A 21,269-nucleotide genomic window follows, 5' to 3' on the forward strand; every position below is an offset into this window, starting at 1 on the left:
AAAAACATAGACCCTGAATAAAATATTTTGCAGGCTAGAATTAAAGTATATTCCACTCTATCATTTTTCTCCTGAAACAGTAAAACATAGATTATCAGCTTCAGTTCTTGGTATAAAGATTGCTATTTTCTCACATACATTGTAGACAAATCTACATTCATAATTGTCTCTTAAATGTTAATAAAGGCATCATTGTTAACCATAAATTACATTCTTTCTTTAATTGGCTTGTATCCTGAAATACAACAATTGCTTGAAGGATTACAAATATTCAGTAAAATATAGGGCAGTTTCTTTGGTCCTTTCCATTTTACTGGAGATTATTTGCTTTTAATAAGATTAATCTATAAAATTTGTAGAAATGATAAACTGGAAAACATCAGGTTTTCCACACCTTCAGGTTGGTTGAAAGATAAAATTATGAATCTATCTCAAAGTTCATAGGAATCAGATATGAACAGCAATAATTGAATAATGATTGTGTTTGCACTATTACAAAGGCAGATGTAGTCTTCTGTGACGTTTTTCTACCCAAAAGATACATAGCTGCTACTGCTGTTGTGTACTTTGACTAAGAAGTCGTGGGTTACTGCTGTGCTGCACGAAGCAAAATATTTAATATTTGAAATGCATAATATTAACTCTCTATGCAATAACCTAGAAGCATGATAATTTACACCTCGTTTTAGTTCTTCTCTACAATGGACAAAGCCACTAAGCGCTATACATTCTTCAAATATTTGACAGGCCTGGAGGTTTGTATTCAAGTCCCTACCTACTTTCTTTCCTCTGAACATTGTAGAGAAGGGGTGTCAAACTCGTGGCTCATAGGCTGGATGCATCACATGCTGACTCCACTCCACCCAGTTTAAAAAAAGGGGGGGGAGACCCAATACGTCACGTAACACCGCCTTGACAACGTGAGTTTGTCTTTAGCCCTGTTCTTAAGCTAAAGATTTGAATGAATGAATGATCTAAAACTTGTATAACAACTATATAATCAACTCACCTATAATAAAGGAAAGATTTATGCAAAAACAAATCAGCAATTTCAACCACAGAAATTATATTTTTCTTTCAATAAACTGGACAAAAATCAAAGAAAAGTCTTCATAATAGTAACTGTAGATTTGTGAGTATGTATATGTGTGCGTATGTGCATATACACTTGTTTACAATACCATTTGTAAAACCAAAGACTGACAGCTTTAATGTTTCGTTAAAAGACTGACTGCCTCATTAAATGTGTTTGCTTCTGAAATATGCATGAAAGTCACACATATAGTATAAGTGTAATTCTGTAATCAGCATTTATAGATGAAATGGCATTTATATACTTTAGAATTAGGGTTAAGTCTCCATGATTTCGGAGAGTAAAATGGACAGCACCAATTGATTGGGAGTCCATCAGTACGGTTAGGAAGGTGCAGAGTTTTTGAGCCTGCCTTATCTACATTTTCTACTAAAATACATGAGAAAATCTGATTTGCAGAAAATCTAGTAAGGGTTATTTCTCCACAAATTAGGAGAGCAAAATTGACATCGCCAATGGATTTGGAGTCAACCAATATGGTTAGGAGGATGCAAATTTTTTGAGCCTTATGACAGTTTCTAATAAAATACATGGCAAATTCCAATTCGTGGTAAATCCACTTAGGGTTAGGTCTCCATGAATTCAGAGAGGAAAATGGACATTGTCATTGGATTAGGAACATATTGGTTTGGTTAGGTGGGTGCATATTTTTCTACCCTGTCTTAACTACGTTTTCTAGCAAAATATATTGAAAAATCTCCCTTGTGGAAAAACCCTCATAGGATTAGGGTTAGGTCTCCATGAATTCAGAGAGGAAAATGGACATTGTCATTGGATTAGGAACATATTGGTTTGGTTAGGTGGGTGCATATTTTTCTACCCTGTCTTAACTACGTTTTCTAGCAAAATATATTGAAAAATCTCCCTTGTGGAAAAACCCTCATAGGATTAGGGTTAGGTCTCCATGAATTTGGAGAGCAAAAGACATAGTCTTAAAGACCATTTAGCTTGAGGAGAGAGTATTGTAATGAGTTGGAGCTACAACTCACGTGATTGCTTGTAATATTTCCCTTTAAATTTACTTTTTGATCCTTATTTATATTTTTAAATGTATTAATTCGTAATATACAAACATACCAAAATTATTCGTAACATTTTATTTCAACAATCTGTATTGGTGACATGTTCATAATGATTTAGATTTTATATCACACGATATAAAAGCATTCAAAATGTGTTTGGTCTACATGGTGACAAGGATTCTTCTGGATACTTTAGAACATGTTATCTCCACATACGCTCTACTATCATCCTCAAATAAGAGAATCTAATTTTGGTGAGAAGGAATTTCAACCATGGCTTACTGCAAGCAATTTAGCTCTTAAAATTTTTGATGACAATATCTCATTTGGAAATTTAATGTAAGCTTATCTTCTGTAGTAGTATTCACTCTTGATATTTTTCTTCACAGTATTAAATTTTTTTTATGTTTATGGTAGCTAATAAAGAGTTATGCCGATTCTCACTTGTCTTTGTGTCCAGTTATTAAACTATGAATGGAATGCTTTATGTTCAGTGTAGTCTATTCCCCCCCACAAAAAAACTAGATAAGATTGAAGCCTTATAAAATGTTATGCTTTATGAAAACTCAGCATAGTGTTACCATTTAAATAAATGTTTTTGAATAAAAACATGCAAAATTGAAGGAGCTACAAAACCAACTGTGATAGTATCTTTCTGATGAAAAACTGATATAAACACTTTTCTAAGAGGAAAGCAACTTAGAAAGATATGTGGTTTGTTCATTTTTATTAAAATATCAGAAGCTGATTTACTGTATTTCAGAACAGTTAAAGTTTTGAGCATTAAATATGGGTCAGGAATCTCTAAACTTATCAAAAATGACATTCTTTCAAATAAATCCACAAAATAACTCTTGCATAGTAAATTATGACAGTGCTTTGACTCTCATAAAGAATGAGAAACTTTCACAGGAAAACTATTTCCCTCTAGTATGCTGCTTATTTTGACACTGTCAATTCGTCATTTCAAAAATGAGATAAAGCATAGACCACTTCACTCAAGAAGCTCATTACCTCATTAAAAATATAGTCAGTCTAGAACTCCACTTTTCTTAGATATTTATTGTTAAACAAAATAATTTAAAGGGAAAAGATTCGTCCTGTTTTGGCTTCTCTACCTGTCTATTTCATGACTGCCTATAAAAATCCATGTAGTGAAGCTCTTATATGTAAAAGACTTTTCTAGAAGAAGCCTCAACAACTGTCTTAATGTTTTATTTTCAGTTTCCTAATTTCAGAAACCTCAGAAATTAGAAAAGTTGTGACAACCTATATCCTACAGAGTTGGCTTTGGAATATGATTAAAATAATTTTGCCCCACCAGACTTACAAGTCCCTTATCCCATGGGGGTCCAACCTTTTGGCTTGCTGGGATACACTGAGTGACTGAGTGAAGAGGAATTGTCTTGGGCTGCATATAAAATATATAATATACCTCATGTATATAAATTACATAGTAATTGTAAAAGTTTATGATCTTGTGAGGCTGCATTACTAGCTGTTCAGGGCTGCATGTGGTCCATGGATTGCCGGTTGGACATGCTTGCCCTATCCCTTCTGTACTTATATTCTGTCTTTGTCTTTGTCCCAGTTAACTTTGATTCCAGATATAAATGAGTCCACTCTGATTAATGTTTATTCTGAAGTGAAGTTTTAATATTTTGCTTTGCAGTAAATTTTAACACTAAAATTAAACCCTATTTATATTTATGCAGTGAGCCTTTAAGATTTCCATAAATGAAGTTAAATCAGTTTATACAAGACTTTCAATTTTTATTCTGCCTTACTTGTTTTACTGCCATATTTAATAAATGTTGTGTTATTACCAGTGTTTATTTGTTGAGCTACTTTGATGTAAGGCATCAGGCTAGAAATCAGGCTAATCCTGTCTCGGGCACAAAGCCAGTTGAATGAAAATTAATTGGTTGATTATATTAGTATTGTTATGTAATCTATGTAATAAGAATATGTAATATCTATGTTTCACATTATTTACAGTATATATTTAATATGGAAAAAGTACCAATCTATTAAAAATGCACAGTCAGCAAATTAATTTTTAATCACTGTTTTCTAAGGATAATGATCTACAATTCACTCTGGATATAAGACTATATTACTTCTTTTGGCAGAAACACAAGCAGAATATAAAAGAATATCCTGTCCGGAATTAAATAGGATTTGCACTTACTGTATCAACAGACACAATACTGTTATCTATTGGATATGGTTAATAAAATACCATGTAAATAACATCAAGGAATTATTGAGAACAAAATCAATATGATAACATTAGCCAGGTTGCTATTGCAATCCTTTCATCTCTTATTTCTCAGAATTTGTTTATCTTTTATATGGGCTTCCATAATGAATATCCATTACAGTGAATCCTCAACAAGGCAAAAAGGAACATCTATTGAATCCGAAAGAGATTTTAAGCATACATATTTTAGACATATGCAAAACTATGAATGGGATTTAAAGCATGCAAAGAATGGAAACGCATAATCCACTGAATCCAAAATACATTAAATAGAGGTTTGTTAAAACTATGATTTATTGCATATTTGGGACCATAAGGAAATGATATGTAAAGCTGCAACTATATCTTTATGAGAAATGTTTCATTATTTATTAAATAAAGCAATGATTTATTAATTTTCATTTCATATATGATGAATCATATATGATGAATGTAAAAATTAATTCATCCAACTTAATTTTAATAAATTTTAAAAATTGTTTAAAATAAACATGATACGTATTGTTAAGCACTTGTATGTACGAAAGTAAATTATTAGAGCTTACTTTCAGAATTATTCTTTGTAAATACAGACTTTTAGCTCACAATATTATATGTACCACTGATGAAATTATTTATGGATATGTAAAAAGCTGAAATTCAACAATTTGTAACAACTTATATATGAACTAGTAATTTAAGAGAAAATTTCACTTATTCTGCTATAGAGATCAAACATTGGTTAATAATTGATGTACAGGCATAAATGCCTCTGTGTCCTAATGTGTAAATATTGTAAAAATAATGTATTCTTAAGAGGTACGTGGAATATTTTTCCATCATTTAAAGTCCTGAATAGTTTTGATGGATTAATTTTTCATAATTATCATCGTAAGCAAAAGTAAGAACTCTGTATTTAGAAAGAATAATACTAAATTTACATTCTACAATTTACTTCCATATATTTAGGATTTTAAAAGTAGTGTATCAATCCAATACATATTTTACAAAAAATATTTACAGCTATATTACTTACATACAAAATTAAGCACAGCAAAATCAATTTACTGCAACATATAATTTTGAGAAAAAGTAGATGGTTTGTCTCATTCATTTTTATTCTACTAAAATCAGACCCACAAAAATGTATGATAAAACATGTCTACGCACTGGCATCATTTTAATGCAACCATAAATTATTTACTGACAAAAAACTCTCTGGTGAATTTTTAGTCTACTAACTATATTTTAACAACTTTCTAACTGAACAATGAAAGCATTCACTCTTCATCAATGTATTTTAATATTACTTTTGAAACACTATAGAAATATGGTTGAGCAATTCTGAGTATTATTCCAAAACAGAAAATATGGAAGTCAGATAGTCAATGTGTAAGTTAATGTTCAGTATAATGACTTTCCTTCATATTACTGCCTGCAGCAATATTTTTGAAATGCTGAAAGTTAATCAATAGTTGCTTATATTCCAGGAATTGCATGACAACAGCATAGTGTATCAGTGTCAAATATTTGTACACTGCTAGAAAAAGGGTGTAGCTATTCAAAACTTTGTACTTAATCTATTTTCTTGTAAAATTAAATCCAAGACAATGAGCAAATTGGTTTTAGATTTTATTTTAAAATTGGGTTAAAGTATGGACACCCTTAGCACGACTATGCCAACTGTTCCATTTTATTTTATTTTTATTTTTTAAATGGCATACTAAAGTAAATTTATTTTTTAAATGGATCACCTTTTTCAAGGGTCAAAACAATGGTCTTTGGTTTTCAGACCCACAGTTACTTGCCTTCAGGTGCAAATTTATAAGCACATTCAGATAAGACTTTGACCTTACCACATAATAAAAATCTCATAGATTTCCTATTGTTGCTTGGTAATTTTATTTTCAAAATACTACCCTCACCCAGAAAGTACTCATGCTTATATAGGATTCACTTCACAAATATAAATATGAAGTAATCAAAAGCCCAAGGCAACTTCAGTCTGTTCAAAACTCATTTTCCTCTCTGCTTGGAGAAATATGTCTGAAATATAAAAATAATAGGAAACTATGTGGCAGAAAAGAAAAAGTCACTGCCAGTCATTGTGCAAATAAGTATTGCTCTTCATGTCATTCAGTCTGCTAAAGTCTGCTAAATTTCAAAAGAAATTTTAAGAAGGAAGACTTAATGACAACACAATGAAGTCCAGAAATTGGCATCCAAGCATTAATCTTTATTTTAATCACTGTTATATTATTCTCAAAATACAGTAATTTATATTATTTTATACATAAGCACATTATTTTACGTTTATCATTCTGCATTGCCACAATTGGCTATGTCTTTATTCTAATGCTTTATATGAGGTACATTATTTTTTAATCCAGATTGAAGACAGCACTTAGCCTTGGAGAGGTATGCTGGGATACAAAAGGGAGGGTGGGTCAGGACAAAACACTGAATTTCCTCCCCTTTCCATTTAAGAAAAAGTAAATACACGTTGTTGTGATTATTCTCCGGGCATAATTTAATAACTTCTTAACTCAGTTGCATTGAAATTAAAATTTAGTAACAACTTTTGGAAGCTTCTGGGCACTTTAAGATTTAATAGAACTGCATTCGGCCATCAGCCTCTGCTGTACAATTACTGCAGTTTGACAATTATTATTAAAAAATAAAGCCAGTCTTTAAGTTACTTCCTATTTTTTCAGTAATAGCATATTAGAAAAGAATGCAACTGTGCAAGAATGTGAACATAAAAATCTTCACAATATAGCTCTGCATAATTATTTTTTTCAGTGCTTTTTTTTTTTTTAACCCCAAAAAGTTTTCTGGAAGGGAAACCAGCTCTGAATTTCATAATTAAACTATCGTTGAATTGACTTAGCCAGTATTTTAAATGGGTTTTTCATTTTTTATATACATACAAAACTTCACTCAGAACATCTGGAATTTTATGAAGATTAATGCTGACAATGTAAAAGTCCAAAGCATATGAACAGTTCATTGCTTGAGTAAATAAAAGCTGTTTTACCCTTTTTCCCTGAGGGTAGTGAAAACATTAGCTATTTTTAAAAATAAAATATTCTTCTTGTTGTTTGTGAGCTAACCAGACACTTCATGTGTATAATGAACATCTGTGCTCCTGACTCAAGCAACTGCTGGCAATTTCCTTATTTTCAGCTGTGAAAGACTTGGATCTCAAAGATAAATTCATACATGATATTGATATGCTTTGGTCCATTTGAGTTTCAAAAAAATCTTTATCTGAGGGGGGAAAGTACTACTATTATTTAATCTTTATTTTACAATCAAGACATCAGTGAAGATGAGAAGGGCCCCAACTGAAATGCCCTAAGAGAAGGTAATTTTTGTGCTGTTTTTTCTTCACTCATATTTCAATAAATCCATCATATATTGTCCTCTAAACCTATGGTTACAGGATGATCAGAATATGTTTAAATAATCTCAACAAAGATCATTAGCACATTAAGATGTTTCATGGAAAAAAACCCAAACCAAAAAGAACAGTCAAAGTTCCTGTTTTTGACTTTGGGACATCTTGTATTGAACCCAATCTGCTCAGTTATCTATCCTGTACCTTTTTGTAGCAATCTCCAAATTATTCTAACAATCCAATCACGTTGACCACTTTGTTGCTTTAAATATACGGTATATATATATTTATCCATTCCTTTAATACTTTCCTCTTGACTTCTATAATTTCTTATAATATACATATTATCTGCAAATTTAGTGTCCTCATTAGGTTCACATTGTCTAAAGGAGGCTTTTTACAAAATGCTACGAAATAGATATTCTGGACTTTTTCAGGACTTCTATTATTGTGGAATTTATTTTTCAATTTAAATTATTTATAGAGCTGCCCATCCCACAGTAATGACTCTGGGCAATGTACACAACTACCACAACAATATATAACCCATGTTAAACCTGTTAAATAATCCTCCCCCCCAAAAAAGGCACATTGTCATCAGAGCTTGCCTAATTTCCTAGCCCAAATACTTGGGGAACACCAGATCATCAAGCTAACAGGGTCAAGGTTATCCAGATTCCTGGGGAGGATACTGTTCCACAGAATATGCAAAGCCACAGACATGATTTCAGTGTCAGCAAGAAATAGGTGCAACTGGCATGTAATTCAAACCAATGTAAATTCCTCCCACAGCTGCAGCGGGCAATAACCATAAATTCAGAAGGATCCCCATATTGTATAATGGCTTTGACTGAGGAAGTGTACCCCCAGGGAGAGTTAAAGATGGAAGGTTTACAAAGCCATCATGAAGCTTAAAATCCCACAGCCACTTAATCTTTCCTGGGTTGAATCAAAGACACACACACACACACACACACGCATTTAGACCCTACAGCATCCAAGAACCAGGAAACGTTGCTATAAGCCACTAAGAATCATTTCAACATGAGATGGGGTGGGGGGAATAAATTTAATAAATAAATAAAATACCTCCATAGTGCTGCTTGGTCAGCCCATGGCAGAGATTTGTGATATGACATCTCATGACCACAAATGACCTCTCTCTAACAGCTTAGATGTTAAATAGGAATTAAAAGAAAGAAGCCTGAGGAACCACAAAGCAGGGGCCTCTGGCTTGATCTCAGCCCACTACCAACATTGATTGGAACTGGTCCCAAAGAAAGGAAAACTACCATAGCACAATGTCTCCTGATACAAGATCAAGGGGAACAAAGGCTGCTGAGAGATCAAAGAAGACCAGCATGGATCTAGTACTTTCATCCCAAGCTCATCAAAAGACACTGAAAAATGCAACCAATGCTATGCCAGTATTATGGCCAGGCCCCAATCCTGACTGAATGTCAGATAATTTGCTTTTTTCCTAATCCTTCTCAAGCTGTAAGTCAACCATCTTCTCAACCATCTTCCCCAAAAAGAAAATGTTAAAGCCTAGATGGACATTGTCCAGATCTGTTGGACAATCCTGGATAAGTCTCAGTTATTATAATTTTAAATAAATTCTATAGATTCTACAGATTCTACAATTTGTTCCTCTTAATATTTCCTGTCAGTGTCTTTTTTCACCAGTCCCTTCAATTTTAAGAAATTTCTCTTTTGTAGTCAAATATGACTATGGAACATCAACGTTTTCCATTTAATGTATCCTATTGGTTCTCAATTTCTTATAAACCATGGTTATCATGTAAATTTAGAATTCTCTCTCTCACACACACACACAGTATTCTTAATGATATGGATATCTAGAAATTTTATTTCTTTGTTATGAGCTAAGCTTTATTACATTTTTCCTTTGTATGCTTGATGCCTTTCACCATCTCAAAATTGTTTTCAGAATTTTAATCAGATGGCAAGGCTTCCAGTTTGAGTTCCTTCGGCGACAGACAGAAATCTGCGATCGTGCGAGGTTTCGGTCTGGGCTCGCCCCTGGAGCGCCCCAAGCCAGCTGGTTTCGGGGCTAAGCCACCCCGTAGAGGGGGTGAAGAGGGGGGAGACTGCCAGCAGGGTTGAGGAGAGCCGCATCTCTCCTCCTCAGCTGGCCATTACTCCCTTTCTTGAAGGCGGTTGCAGCGGTGGTCAGAAATGGCCACCTCAAAGCAGAACTCGACTGGAAAAGAATATGTAAGAGGAAGATAAGAAGTGAAAGTTTTGGCTGACCGGGTTAAATTGCAAAAACAACAACTAAGGTACCCTGGAATTTAAACTTACAAAAAAATAACATTGCTCCCAAAGAAGAGTCGGAAGCAGCGAAGGAAAGTGAAAAGGGAAAGGTTTGGGTTTTTTTCTTCTTCTCTCCCTTTCCCTATAGTGACAACTAAGAGACTTAAATAAGAAATCCAAAAAATCCGCTTTGACATCAACAGGCAATTAAGCTGAAAATAAAACAAAATGTCAAAGGGATAATAAAGATTTCTGGACACTAAAAAAAAATTTCATAAGCAGGAAGGGAGAGAAAAAGAATAGAAGGGCAGGATCTGGAAAGAGGGAGGAGACTGCCTGGAATTAAAAAGAATCTACAGTAGAACTTCAACAAGACTTCTAAAAGATACATTTTAACTGAAACTTTGTAACTAAACAGTAGAACTCCAGTAAGAGAAAGTGAAAAAAAAGAGCAAAAAAAAACAGCCTGCGTGTATTTGGATTACTTGGTGATCTTTGGATTCTTGGTTATTGCATTTGAATGACTAAAATTAATCGGGTGGTTGTTTAAAAATTTATACAATTGCACTACTTCTGGATGAATTGAAAATGGAACTTAAAAAGTACAAAGAAGATGCACAAGAAAATGGAACTTAAAAAGTACAAAGAAGATGCACAAGAAGGGAGGGGTTCTTTTGGCTTCGTTTTTCAATTCTTAGAAATGGAGATTTGGAACTATGAGAAACAACAAGAAACGTCTGCAAAACAAGAGGATTGGGACAAAGAAGAAGCCATCTTTAATGAACAAGTAATTCTATGTGGGGAAGAAAAAGGAAAGGGGGGAAAGAGAATGGAGAATTTAAGACATTAAAAACAACCAAAGAAAAGAAAAATAATTCGAAAAATAAGTATAATACTGGAAAGCAACAGAAGTGGGGAATACAGAAGAGAGAAATAGAGGTAGAGAGACAAGGGGGTAAAAGGGGGAGAGAGAAGAAGAGAGGGAAGAAGGAAAGGAAAAGAAGTTACAAAGGACCGGAACAAGATATAGAGAAACAGGACCTATTTAGAGATAATGGGTGAAAATTTAACTGAAAAAGGGATTCTGTAAAGGTACATAAGATTGTATTGTTATATTAGTAATAGAAATAACTTTAGAAAATTGGAAACAATGTATGATTAAAATGAGGGATAAAATAGTTAGTGTAATTTAGTGAAATGTTTGTTAATAAAATAAGTGAAATAAAATAAATGAGAAAATTGAATTAGGAAGGGACGGGAACATTTTAATTAGTTAATGTTTCATAAAATATAAGTGAAGGGGGGGAATTAATTATGGAAAGCTTATAATTGTTCCCATAGAAGTATGATATTTAATTGAAAAGTAATGTTAAAGAAGTTAAGATTTTAATGAATATTAATATTAATGATAGAATTGAATTGGAATGGAATGTGTTGTTTTAATTACATATATTTATATTTTTTTCTTTTTTTAAGATTATAGTGTGTATTTTAAGAATGTACCAAGCAGAATCCGAATGGAAGTTATGTATTATATTGAATGTTATAACTTTAGGGTATATATTGAAGCCTAAATAAGAGTCAAATGGATAAACTTAAAAGATATAAAGGCGTCATACTCCAATCAGTAACTACAGGAGAAACTTTGTTTAATGAGAAAAGATAATAGATAATTGAAACAGGACAGACAAAAAATATAAATATAATGATTTGAATTGAGACAAGATAATTAAAATAAAATTGAGAAAATTAAAAGAGGGGAGAAGCTATGCAGAAAATGTAAAACAGTAATAAGATATGGAATAGAACATAAAAATGAGCATGAAATTGAATTTGTGTCTGTACGAAGAAATGTAACCCGGGATTACGCTACTTTCAAAAAAGATGTTTTATTTGTATTTTTTTTTTGTGAAAACTCAAATAAAATTTACAAAAAAAAAAAAAAAGAATTTTAATCAGATGGTAATAGCATATCTCTATTTATGGTTAGAAGCCACCACAAAAATTATTCTTAGAAAAATCTAGCATTCCAATGCATTTAGTACATCTGATTTTACCTCCTCTTTCAAATAAGAAGCAAAACCCCAGTCCAATCTATTCCCTGACCTTTCTACGGTTTGGCATATAAACAATTATGTAAGTTATTTACAAAAATTAGGATATATAAATAACCATACCCAAATGTTCTACAAGATTTCAGTTAAATCTACAATATGTTTTTGTTGTCCAGGCATTAACTAACTTCCGATGCTGGCTCTTAGAATAGCACCAAGAATATTTTCCAAAGACTCATCACTTGATGCTTGGTGAGGCAGAACTTTGTGATATACAGTTAGCAAATTTATCTGCAATAATAGCTGGAAAAATTGTTCCTCTGTTTAAATACTTCAACTTACCCATTTTAGAAATCTAAGAAAATTTTAAGATTTTATAACTGGTAGTGGAAAAAATAAATAAATGAAAGCAAGAAAGAGTAAAACGCTAAAGAAAACCCTAAACCATGTCATGTTATAATCTTGTAAATGAATGTATATGCTTCCAGTCTGCTACTAATAAGCAAAATTTATGGTATACTCACTGAAAATTCAGCAATGCACCTATTGTTTATATAATAATTTGTAAAATTTGCAATGTCTTACAAGTGTAAATTATATATTATAGTAACAATTTATACTATTATTACTCACCAGTTTCAATCTCTGCAATGGTATCCTGCTTGTGTCTATTGGGGTTCTCTCTGTGACATTACCAAACCTGACTTCAGGTATAGCAATTGCACACATGACATGAGCCCACCTATAAAATTATAAAAAAAGTACATCCATGCAAAGACAAAAGAAATACAAACATTAAAAAAATTAAAAGAAAAGTTCATGTAATTATTTTTGCACATTTCCAACTCTGCATGTAAACCAAGATCATGGTTTTAAATATTTTAAAGTGTTGAATTCATTTTGAAATATGATCAAATAGGTAGACGTATCATACAAAAGTACTGTGTTCAAATAATTTCTTTTTTTCCTCCCTATGATTATTTTCAGTTCTATCAATTATGCAATTTTTGAAACTTAATTCGTATTTAGTTTTTAAAAATATTGAGGTGATATTAGTGAGTTTAATTAATTTAAAACAGTGTATAGTTATATTTTGATTTAATCTCTAATATTTAATAGTATTAGATTTAATAATAATATATTTCAGAAATAAAAACCAGATAACTACCATTTTTTTTTTTTATTCTATTTATTAGACTTGTTTGCTGCCCATCTCATCAAGAGGTGACTCTGGAAGGTTTATGAACATTAAAAGCTATTAAAATATTTAAGCAACAAATAATCATAATCGTAATAATTTATAATTAAAAATGGGAAGGAAGGAAGAGAATGCACACGGAGGGGGACTTTCTTGTTTTAATCCATCATCCACCTCCAAAGTGATGCACCCCGTTGGTTGCATGAAACATTTATATATCTAAGTATTCATTTGACAGATTTCTATGCTATTAATTGGAGCCCTAGATGTAGCAAGCTTTCCATATGAAAGGATCTACCATTTGATTCTTCCAGGTCAATCACTAAAAAAAATGGATTATATGAATGAACTTATTCATACAAATGCAATTTATTATTTATATACAGTTACATTCAAAATAATACTCCATTCCATATACAGCCTTCATTTTGAGATCTGTCTGTCTATCTCTTGGAAATAGGTATTGCTGCAATCTGGACTTCCTAATATGAGAATGTGGTTGTTGTTTTTTTGTTTCAGTAATAATCTTTTAAAAATCAGTTTGTTCAAAGGACTGGTGCAAAATGTGAGGTATGAATGAGCATAGTAGTGCACTACTGATTTATTATGCATTGTTAGTAGGTTTTATAATATCTAATTTATTTATTCTTTAATTGCAGACTGGTTACCTATTCAGTATTCCAATATTGCCTCAGAATTAAACTGACTAGAAGTTGGTATTTTGGAATATTCAAATTCAGTTAATATTCTTTTATTCCATGCTTAGCTTGTAACTTGTAACAGCACATTCATTTTCCTATAATACTCTATACTAGAGCTTTGTCAAACTTGGTCTCTAAGTTGGCAAACATTGGATCAGTATGGAATTTCATTCTTTTATAGCACCAATGGATCTATCTCACCCGCCTATTTTATCCACACAGATAACACAAGGGCATCTGGAGAAATCATTAAGTCTTGTGATATATTTTTATATATCTTAAGTACATTTAACTTAATTTTTATGTTTTTAGCCAGATGTCACAAAATTCATTTCACCTGCATTTTTAACTGAATTTGATTCATAAAAATGAAGTAACACACACATTTTAACATAATTATTCTTCAGATATCATGCTTTTCCAAAATTAATATTTTGAGTAATTTTTCAAGAAAAAAGGTATACATTCAGGAAATGTTGAATACGAACAAAGATTTCTTATTGGTTTTTTAAATTGGAATATAGTAAGTTCTGAAAAAAGAATCTTATGATTAGCAGTTAGACTGCTCCATTGTGGAGCCAGCCAGCTGATTGTCAGGTACCAGCCGCACACGCACAGGGAGCGGGGCACGTGCAAGATGTGCATGCATGCGCTGAGGTATGGAGCGTGTGGGGGGGCCGCGTAAGCATGCAGAGGCATGGGGTGCACGCATGCGCAGAGGCGTGAGGCACATGCATGTGAAGAGGCATGTGGGCCACGGGGTCATGTGTGCATGCGCAGAGACGTGCGTGGCACGGGGGTCACTTGCACATACGCAGATTGCCCGTTCATAAGCTAGTTGAACTATTGGTAATTCAAAGTTCAATATAGTTGATAAAATAACAAAGATAAAACAGAGGGAACCTATTAGCTAAGCTACTTACTTTTTGTCGGTAGTTTGCTTGAGTGCTCCACCTCTCAAATTACAGAGACAACACTCCTATGGGAGGGAGGGGACGGGAGGAGAGGAGAGAAGAGGAAAAATTAACCCTAAACTGCAATAAATTTTATACAATTGATTGTAAGATAAAAGTAATTAATCTCAATCTAATATTTACCATCATAAAACAGCATAATATAAATTACAATGTTTTAATGACTTTCAGTGCTTTTTTTGAGATGTTAAAATATTTTTAATTGGATTCCTCAAAAAAGTTGATGGAAGTAGAGAAATCACATGACATTCTGGAAATAGAATTTGTACAAACTTTTGTTAATTGTTATAATATATGAAAATTCCACTTAAATCTGATAAATTATTTTGGACACATTACAGATATTCCAAGCACAATTGAGTCCAACATTTCTGTTGTTAAATGAAGCATTTGTTAAGTGAGTTTTGCCCCATTATGACTTTTCTTGCCGCAGTTGTTAAGTGAATCACCAAAGTTGTTAAGTTAGTAATACTGTTGTTAAGTGAATCTGGCTTCCCCATTGCTTTGCTTATCAGAAGGTCACAGAAGGTGATCATGTGACCCCAGTACACTGCAACTGACATAAATATGAGTCAGTTGCCAAGCATCTGAATTTTGATTGCATGATCATAAGGATGCTGCAACAGTCATAAGTGTGAAAACGGTTCGAAATGAACGAACTGTTGTAAGTCAAGAACTACCTGTACTATGCAGTCTCTGCTTGAAAATCTCCAGGGATAATAACCCATTCCTCTGGTTGCCAGCTCTTACCATTAGAAAATTCTTTCTAACACTTACACTGAATCTATTTCCCTGTAGTTTCATCTGACATCCACTTTCTCCTCACTATGATCATCCTTCAGATGTCTTAAGACAGCCATTAAATCATCCTTAGTCTTTTCTGTTACAGGTTAAACATTTGCCATTCCTTTACTACTTATAGGATTAGATTTCTGCTGGCTTTTTATCTCCCTATCTGTCTGTCTCTCTCTGAGTGTGTCTGCTAGAACTTCATTCACACAAAAAAATTCATACTAAAATTAAGTTCACATAAAATAAGCTATAGTGTTTATAAATTTAATTGATGACACAAATACAAACCATGTTTTCTCACATACATAAACCACTCTCACATATAGAAATACAAAATACAAACATGTGCATCCTTCCCTCCTTCAAATAAAAACTGCAAAAGCGGAAAAAACAGGATGGATTTACAGTGAGGAGAAAGAAAAACTGTATTTGGAAGGAAAAGGATGAGAAGAGAGGAGATAAGGTGAAAGAAACAAGTGGATTGAGATGTAAAGAAAAGAGAGATCAGTATTGTTTAAACATTACAAAAAGCATTACCTTCAAGAGGCAAGCTGATTCTTTCAAAAACACATTGGTAAACACATATTTGGTAATACAACGTATGATTCTTCTAACCTCCTGAGCTTCTATTCATTCACACAGCATCACTGATTCCTCTCAGCGGTAAAAGCTCCTACGTACTCACTGGTAATTATTGAGTGGGTAGAACGTCATCTTCCTATCAGAGGAATAAGTTTTTGGTAGGACTTTCTCCAAAGAAAACATGCTCATTCATAGTCTTCCATTCATCTGACTGAAAGAATGCTCACTAAAATCTGAAAAATCTTTATAGCCTCTGGAGCAGGATGGGGAAAAATATGTGGATTCACAGATGACTTTTCAAAAAATCAGTGTGTCCAGAGAGAGAAATATCTGTCTCTACCTAGGATCGAACTCACAGCATCCTGATTGTGAGGTGAGAGCTCCACCTCTAGGCCACAATACCACTCATTCAAAATGAAATTTAATACTATGAAAATATATTTTAAAAAACAAAAATGCAAAAGTAGCAATATTACTAATCTAATCAGGACCATACAACTGCCCATCAGCTAGGCAAATGCCATCAACGTAGATCATGCTGGGCTACAATCTATATTTTGGGAACCTGGGAATGTTTTCAGGAAAGCAGAATCAATGGGTCAGTGCCAGCCAGAGCAGGACAAAGGTGGATTGAGTTAGTATGTTTATGGATGACTGGTATAACAATGTAAGTTTCTCCTTTATGAAATAATGTAAGTCATCTAGTAAACATGCAAGGCACATTGTCAGATTACATATCTGGATAATGGTGTATAAGGTAACCTACCTCTGCCGCTCCCGACAAAAAGCTGTGACCTTAGTAATTGCTATCACTGTTAGGTAAGTATACTTAAAAGATGTGCCCCTAGACAAGTGCTACAGACTAGATTTCATTTTCTCTACAAGCACATCTTATCTGATCAGGTCAGAAGGTTATTTCCTCATCAAGCACATGCTATAGTGATTGTATCTGAACATAATCTTCAATTTAAATAGTCTCATTAAAAGCTATGAATTTTATGGAGTGTAAATGTGGAGAGAGTCTATTAAAATGAACAAAAAAGAGGCAAAGTATAATTCTCACAGTAAATTGATTTGTCTTTTTTGTCAATTATTCTTCTGGTAGCTGAGTGAGGAAAAAATCAGAAGTCATTGTCAAGACAAATCATTCCTATAAGAGCAGTACTCTGTGCTTTTTGTGGGGCGGGAATGGAGTGTCCTTCCTTCTAAGAACTTTGTATATGTGGCTGCAATATGGCAAAAATTACATGATCCTATTTTTACTTAAACCTGGTCTGCAAATAGCGTTGAAATAGTTATTAGAAAAGATAAGAGCACCAGCCTCAGTTTTTCCCAACTGATTTCATTCTGCTAAAGTAATGACTTTAAGGCAGTTGTTTTCAACCTGTGATCTGCAGACCCCTGGGTTAAGTCTTGGGGATCCATGGCCATGGTTACAAAAGGTATTTAAAGGGGGTCTGTAGAGAAGAAAAGATTGAGAACCATTGCATTAAGGTACATCTTAGTACGTTATAACTGCCTAATATATTTGTTTAAAATGTACCAAGTTTCATATCAGCATCTTGAGGGAAAATACATATATGTTTGAAAACCATCTTCACTCATCTTTAACTATATTAAATAGCAAACTGCAGTGATTAAACAAAATTGGCTATTTTAGGGACTCACAAAAATTAATATAATGAACATATTTAGACTGTAGATTAAACATTGACATGGGTTGTACAAACAATAGTTAAGCATTTTGGAAAGGTTGTATTTTAGTATTCATGTTTTCATAGAATAGAATAGAATAGAATAGAATAGAATAGAATAGAATAGAATAGAATAGAATAGAATAGAATTCTTTATTGGCCAAGTGTGATTGGACACACAAGGAATTTGTCTTGGTGCATATGCTCTCAGTGTACGTAAAAGAAAATATACATTCATCAAGAATAATAAGGTACAACACTTAATAATAGTCATAGGGTACAATAAGCAATCAAATCATACTAGGAAACAGTCAGTAAAAATCATAAGGATACAAGCAATAAAGTTACGGTTATACAATCTTGAGTGGGAGGAGATGGGTGAAAGGAAGGATGAAGATTAATAGTAATAGTAGTGCAGACTTTGTAAATAGTAGGACAGTGTTGAGGGAATTATTTGTTTAGCAGAGTGATGGCGTTCAGGAAAAAAACTGTTCTTGTGTCTAGTTGTTCTGGTTGCAGTGCTCTATAGCGTCGTTTTGAGGGTAGGAGTTGAAACAGTTTATGTCCAGGATGTGAGGGGTCTGTAAATATTTTCACAGCCCTCTTTTTGACTCATGCAGTATACAGGTCCTTGATTGAAGGCAGGTTGGTAGTAATTGTTTTTTCTGCAGTCCTAATTATTCTCTGAAGTCTATGTCTGTCTTATTGGGTTGCAGAACCAAACCAGACAGTTATAGAGGTGCAGATAACAGACTCAATAATTCCTCTGTAGAATTGTATCAGCAGCTCCTTGGGCAGTTTGAGCTTTCTGAGTTGGCACATGTTTATGTTTTTTTGATATGTAAGGTTGATGAACATTACATCTCATAATCTACATTTAGCAGCAAAAATATTAAAAGCAAATAATTTGGGTAATGTCACTTAAAGTTGTACTTAAGTTTATTTTTCTACCAACAATTGGCACTTAAAGTTACTGTACAAGGTGTCTATAGAATGGCTGGGAAGCAGGGGTGGGATTCTACTGGTTCTGACCGGTTCTATAGAACCCCTTGTTAACTTTCTAAGCAGTTCAGAGAACCTGTAATTAGAAGAAATCTCCTTTTGTTTTTTTCCACCCTTATTACATTCTTGGCAGTATGCCTAGACTTACTGTCTCAGAAGCAGGGTTTTTTTACTTTCTTAAAGGGGAAGGGTTACTTTAAGCTTTTTACACTGCTGTTGGGAGGAGATACTCCCCTGGATATACTTCCAGCCACATGCAACAATCAGCACTTTGAAGAAATAACTGAATAACTGGAAAGGAGCTTTTAACGACAAGGAACCAAGATGAGTGACATTCAGCAAGGCTTCTTGGCTAACTAGAAAGATTAGCATTCAAATGTGAGTTTACAAACTCTTTCTGAGTTTTCGTCTAAAACTGGTTTTTGGTGAAGTTTAATTCTGTCATTGGTGACATTTAATCCTGTGTTTATTGATGGGATAATTTTCCCTATTCAGCTTTGTTTGGAAGGAAAAAGGTTCATCTCTGTTCCTGAAAATAAACTGGGTTGAGAAATCTGGCTAGTTTCTATGTCTATGTGTTCTGGTAATTGGTTTAACAAGCAACAGCTACTATTGTGATTTAATTATTTGTATTGTGTTTGAATTTTTTCCTACCTCATAGTTTCTTTTTTTTATCTAGGGATGGGGTCTTCCTTCACTGCTTTAGTGGCATTTGGCACTGTCCTTTTGGGGTGTATTTCCAAGAGGCAGGATGCAAGCTTGGCACTGATTTTTTTTACTGCCTTTCTGGGGGACATGTCACATTTCCTTAGATCTGGATGATTTTTTGTGAGGTAAGTGAGGCCAGTTGGTATCTTTAAGTGGTGCAAATGGTTCTTAGGATTGCTTTTCCTGGGTGTGCTCTTTCTGGAGAGCTTAAATGACCTCTGGGTTTCACTTTATCAGCAAGAGTTGGCTGCTGATAGTTATCATTGCATTTTAACTATTTTAATTCCTCAAGGTGGCCTGGCAGCCTGCCTGCTTTGTAACTCTGGCTTGCAGTTATTTTTAATCTAATAATTGGTATTTAGGGCAGTTTTTTGCAAGCAAAGAAGCTTTTTGTATTTTTGTACAGGTAATCCTTGACTCACAGCAGTTCATTTAGTAACCATTCAAAGTTACAATGGCACTGAAAAAAGTGACCTATGACAGTTTTTCACACTTACGACCGTTGCAGCATCTCCACAGTCACGAGAAGCCAGGGGAGGAGAAGTGCCCCTCGACATGAGTGATATTGAGTTGGCCATGCCCACCCAGTCACATGATCACCAAGCCACACCCACAGAACTGGTTGTTTAAAAATTTGAATCCCACCCCTCCTGGGAAGAGATATAATTAAACATGTATTCAAATTATTCCACTATACATTTAATCCTCAAATCTTTTTTTGGATAATTTTGTTGTTTTATCTATTTTTTTTTACATTTTGTATCCATTTTATGCTGCTATTTCAAAGTTTATGCTATACATATTGCTAATTTTAATCATTTTTTTGATTTGTCGCACATATGTAGCAAGCATCGATATTACTAATAAAGGAGAATATTTGTAGCTTAGGGTTGACACTAGCATTGATGATGTTCCCTAGTCTGGGTAATGAAACATTTGCAAGAAAACAAGCAAATTCAGAGAGTACCAATGACTCTGCAAATATCGATGTTTTTTAATTTAATATTGCCTTTTAGCCAAAATTCTTTGTTTGTACTTACCTTTCCTAAATACCCTGATGTTGTCAATTTAATTTTGAATATTCAGATGCCAATTCCCTTATGCAGTTTAATGACCATAATAAAGTTATTTCAAATTCCACTTACATAGGTAAGCGCAAACACAGCAAAACCAAAAAAGTAAAACTTCCAAACCCAACAGCCTAAAAAATCCATTTATGTACAACATCTGCTGAAATAAAAATGCTTTTGACTTATATTCTGACCTTTTTGCAAAAGAGTTCCCAGGCCTGGGAATAGTTCTTTTTTTTATATTTTTACTAGATCTTGTCATATAGTACCAATCTGGGTCTTTATATATGACAGGCAGAACTCTGAATCATGTCTGAAAACAGATGGTAGCTAGTTATGCATGGCGTGAAGTGGACACAGGTGGGAGCAGCTTTCAAAGCAACGGCTCCAGCCCTGCAAACAATGCAGCTGCTTTATGATCCAGACATGATTCCTATGCATTTCCATATATTGCAAAGCA

The 21,269-nt window shown here is 33.5% G+C and overlaps 1 protein-coding gene across 12 annotated transcripts in view; it reads right to left on the reverse strand.

Moving 5' to 3' along the window:
* The window catches only part of KDM4C (lysine demethylase 4C), a 204,782-nt gene that overhangs the window by 23,399 nt on the left and 160,114 nt on the right, over nucleotides 1–21,269 (reverse strand). For all 12 annotated transcript variants that reach the window (XM_087957743.1, XM_087957736.1, XM_087957742.1 and 9 more), the window contains exons 17-18: nucleotides 14,911–14,966; nucleotides 12,722–12,830 (exon numbers count right to left, since the gene is read on the reverse strand). In XM_087957743.1, coding sequence (XP_087813869.1) covers nucleotides 12,722–12,830; nucleotides 14,911–14,966 — 165 coding nt within the window. The remainder of the gene's footprint in view (nucleotides 1–12,721; nucleotides 12,831–14,910; nucleotides 14,967–21,269) is intronic.

This window comes from Notechis scutatus, chromosome 2, assembly GCF_049901735.1.
Source record: "Notechis scutatus isolate UNSWTSFEM ecotype Mainland chromosome 2, rNotScu1.2, whole genome shotgun sequence".
NCBI lineage: Eukaryota > Metazoa > Chordata > Lepidosauria > Squamata > Elapidae > Notechis > Notechis scutatus.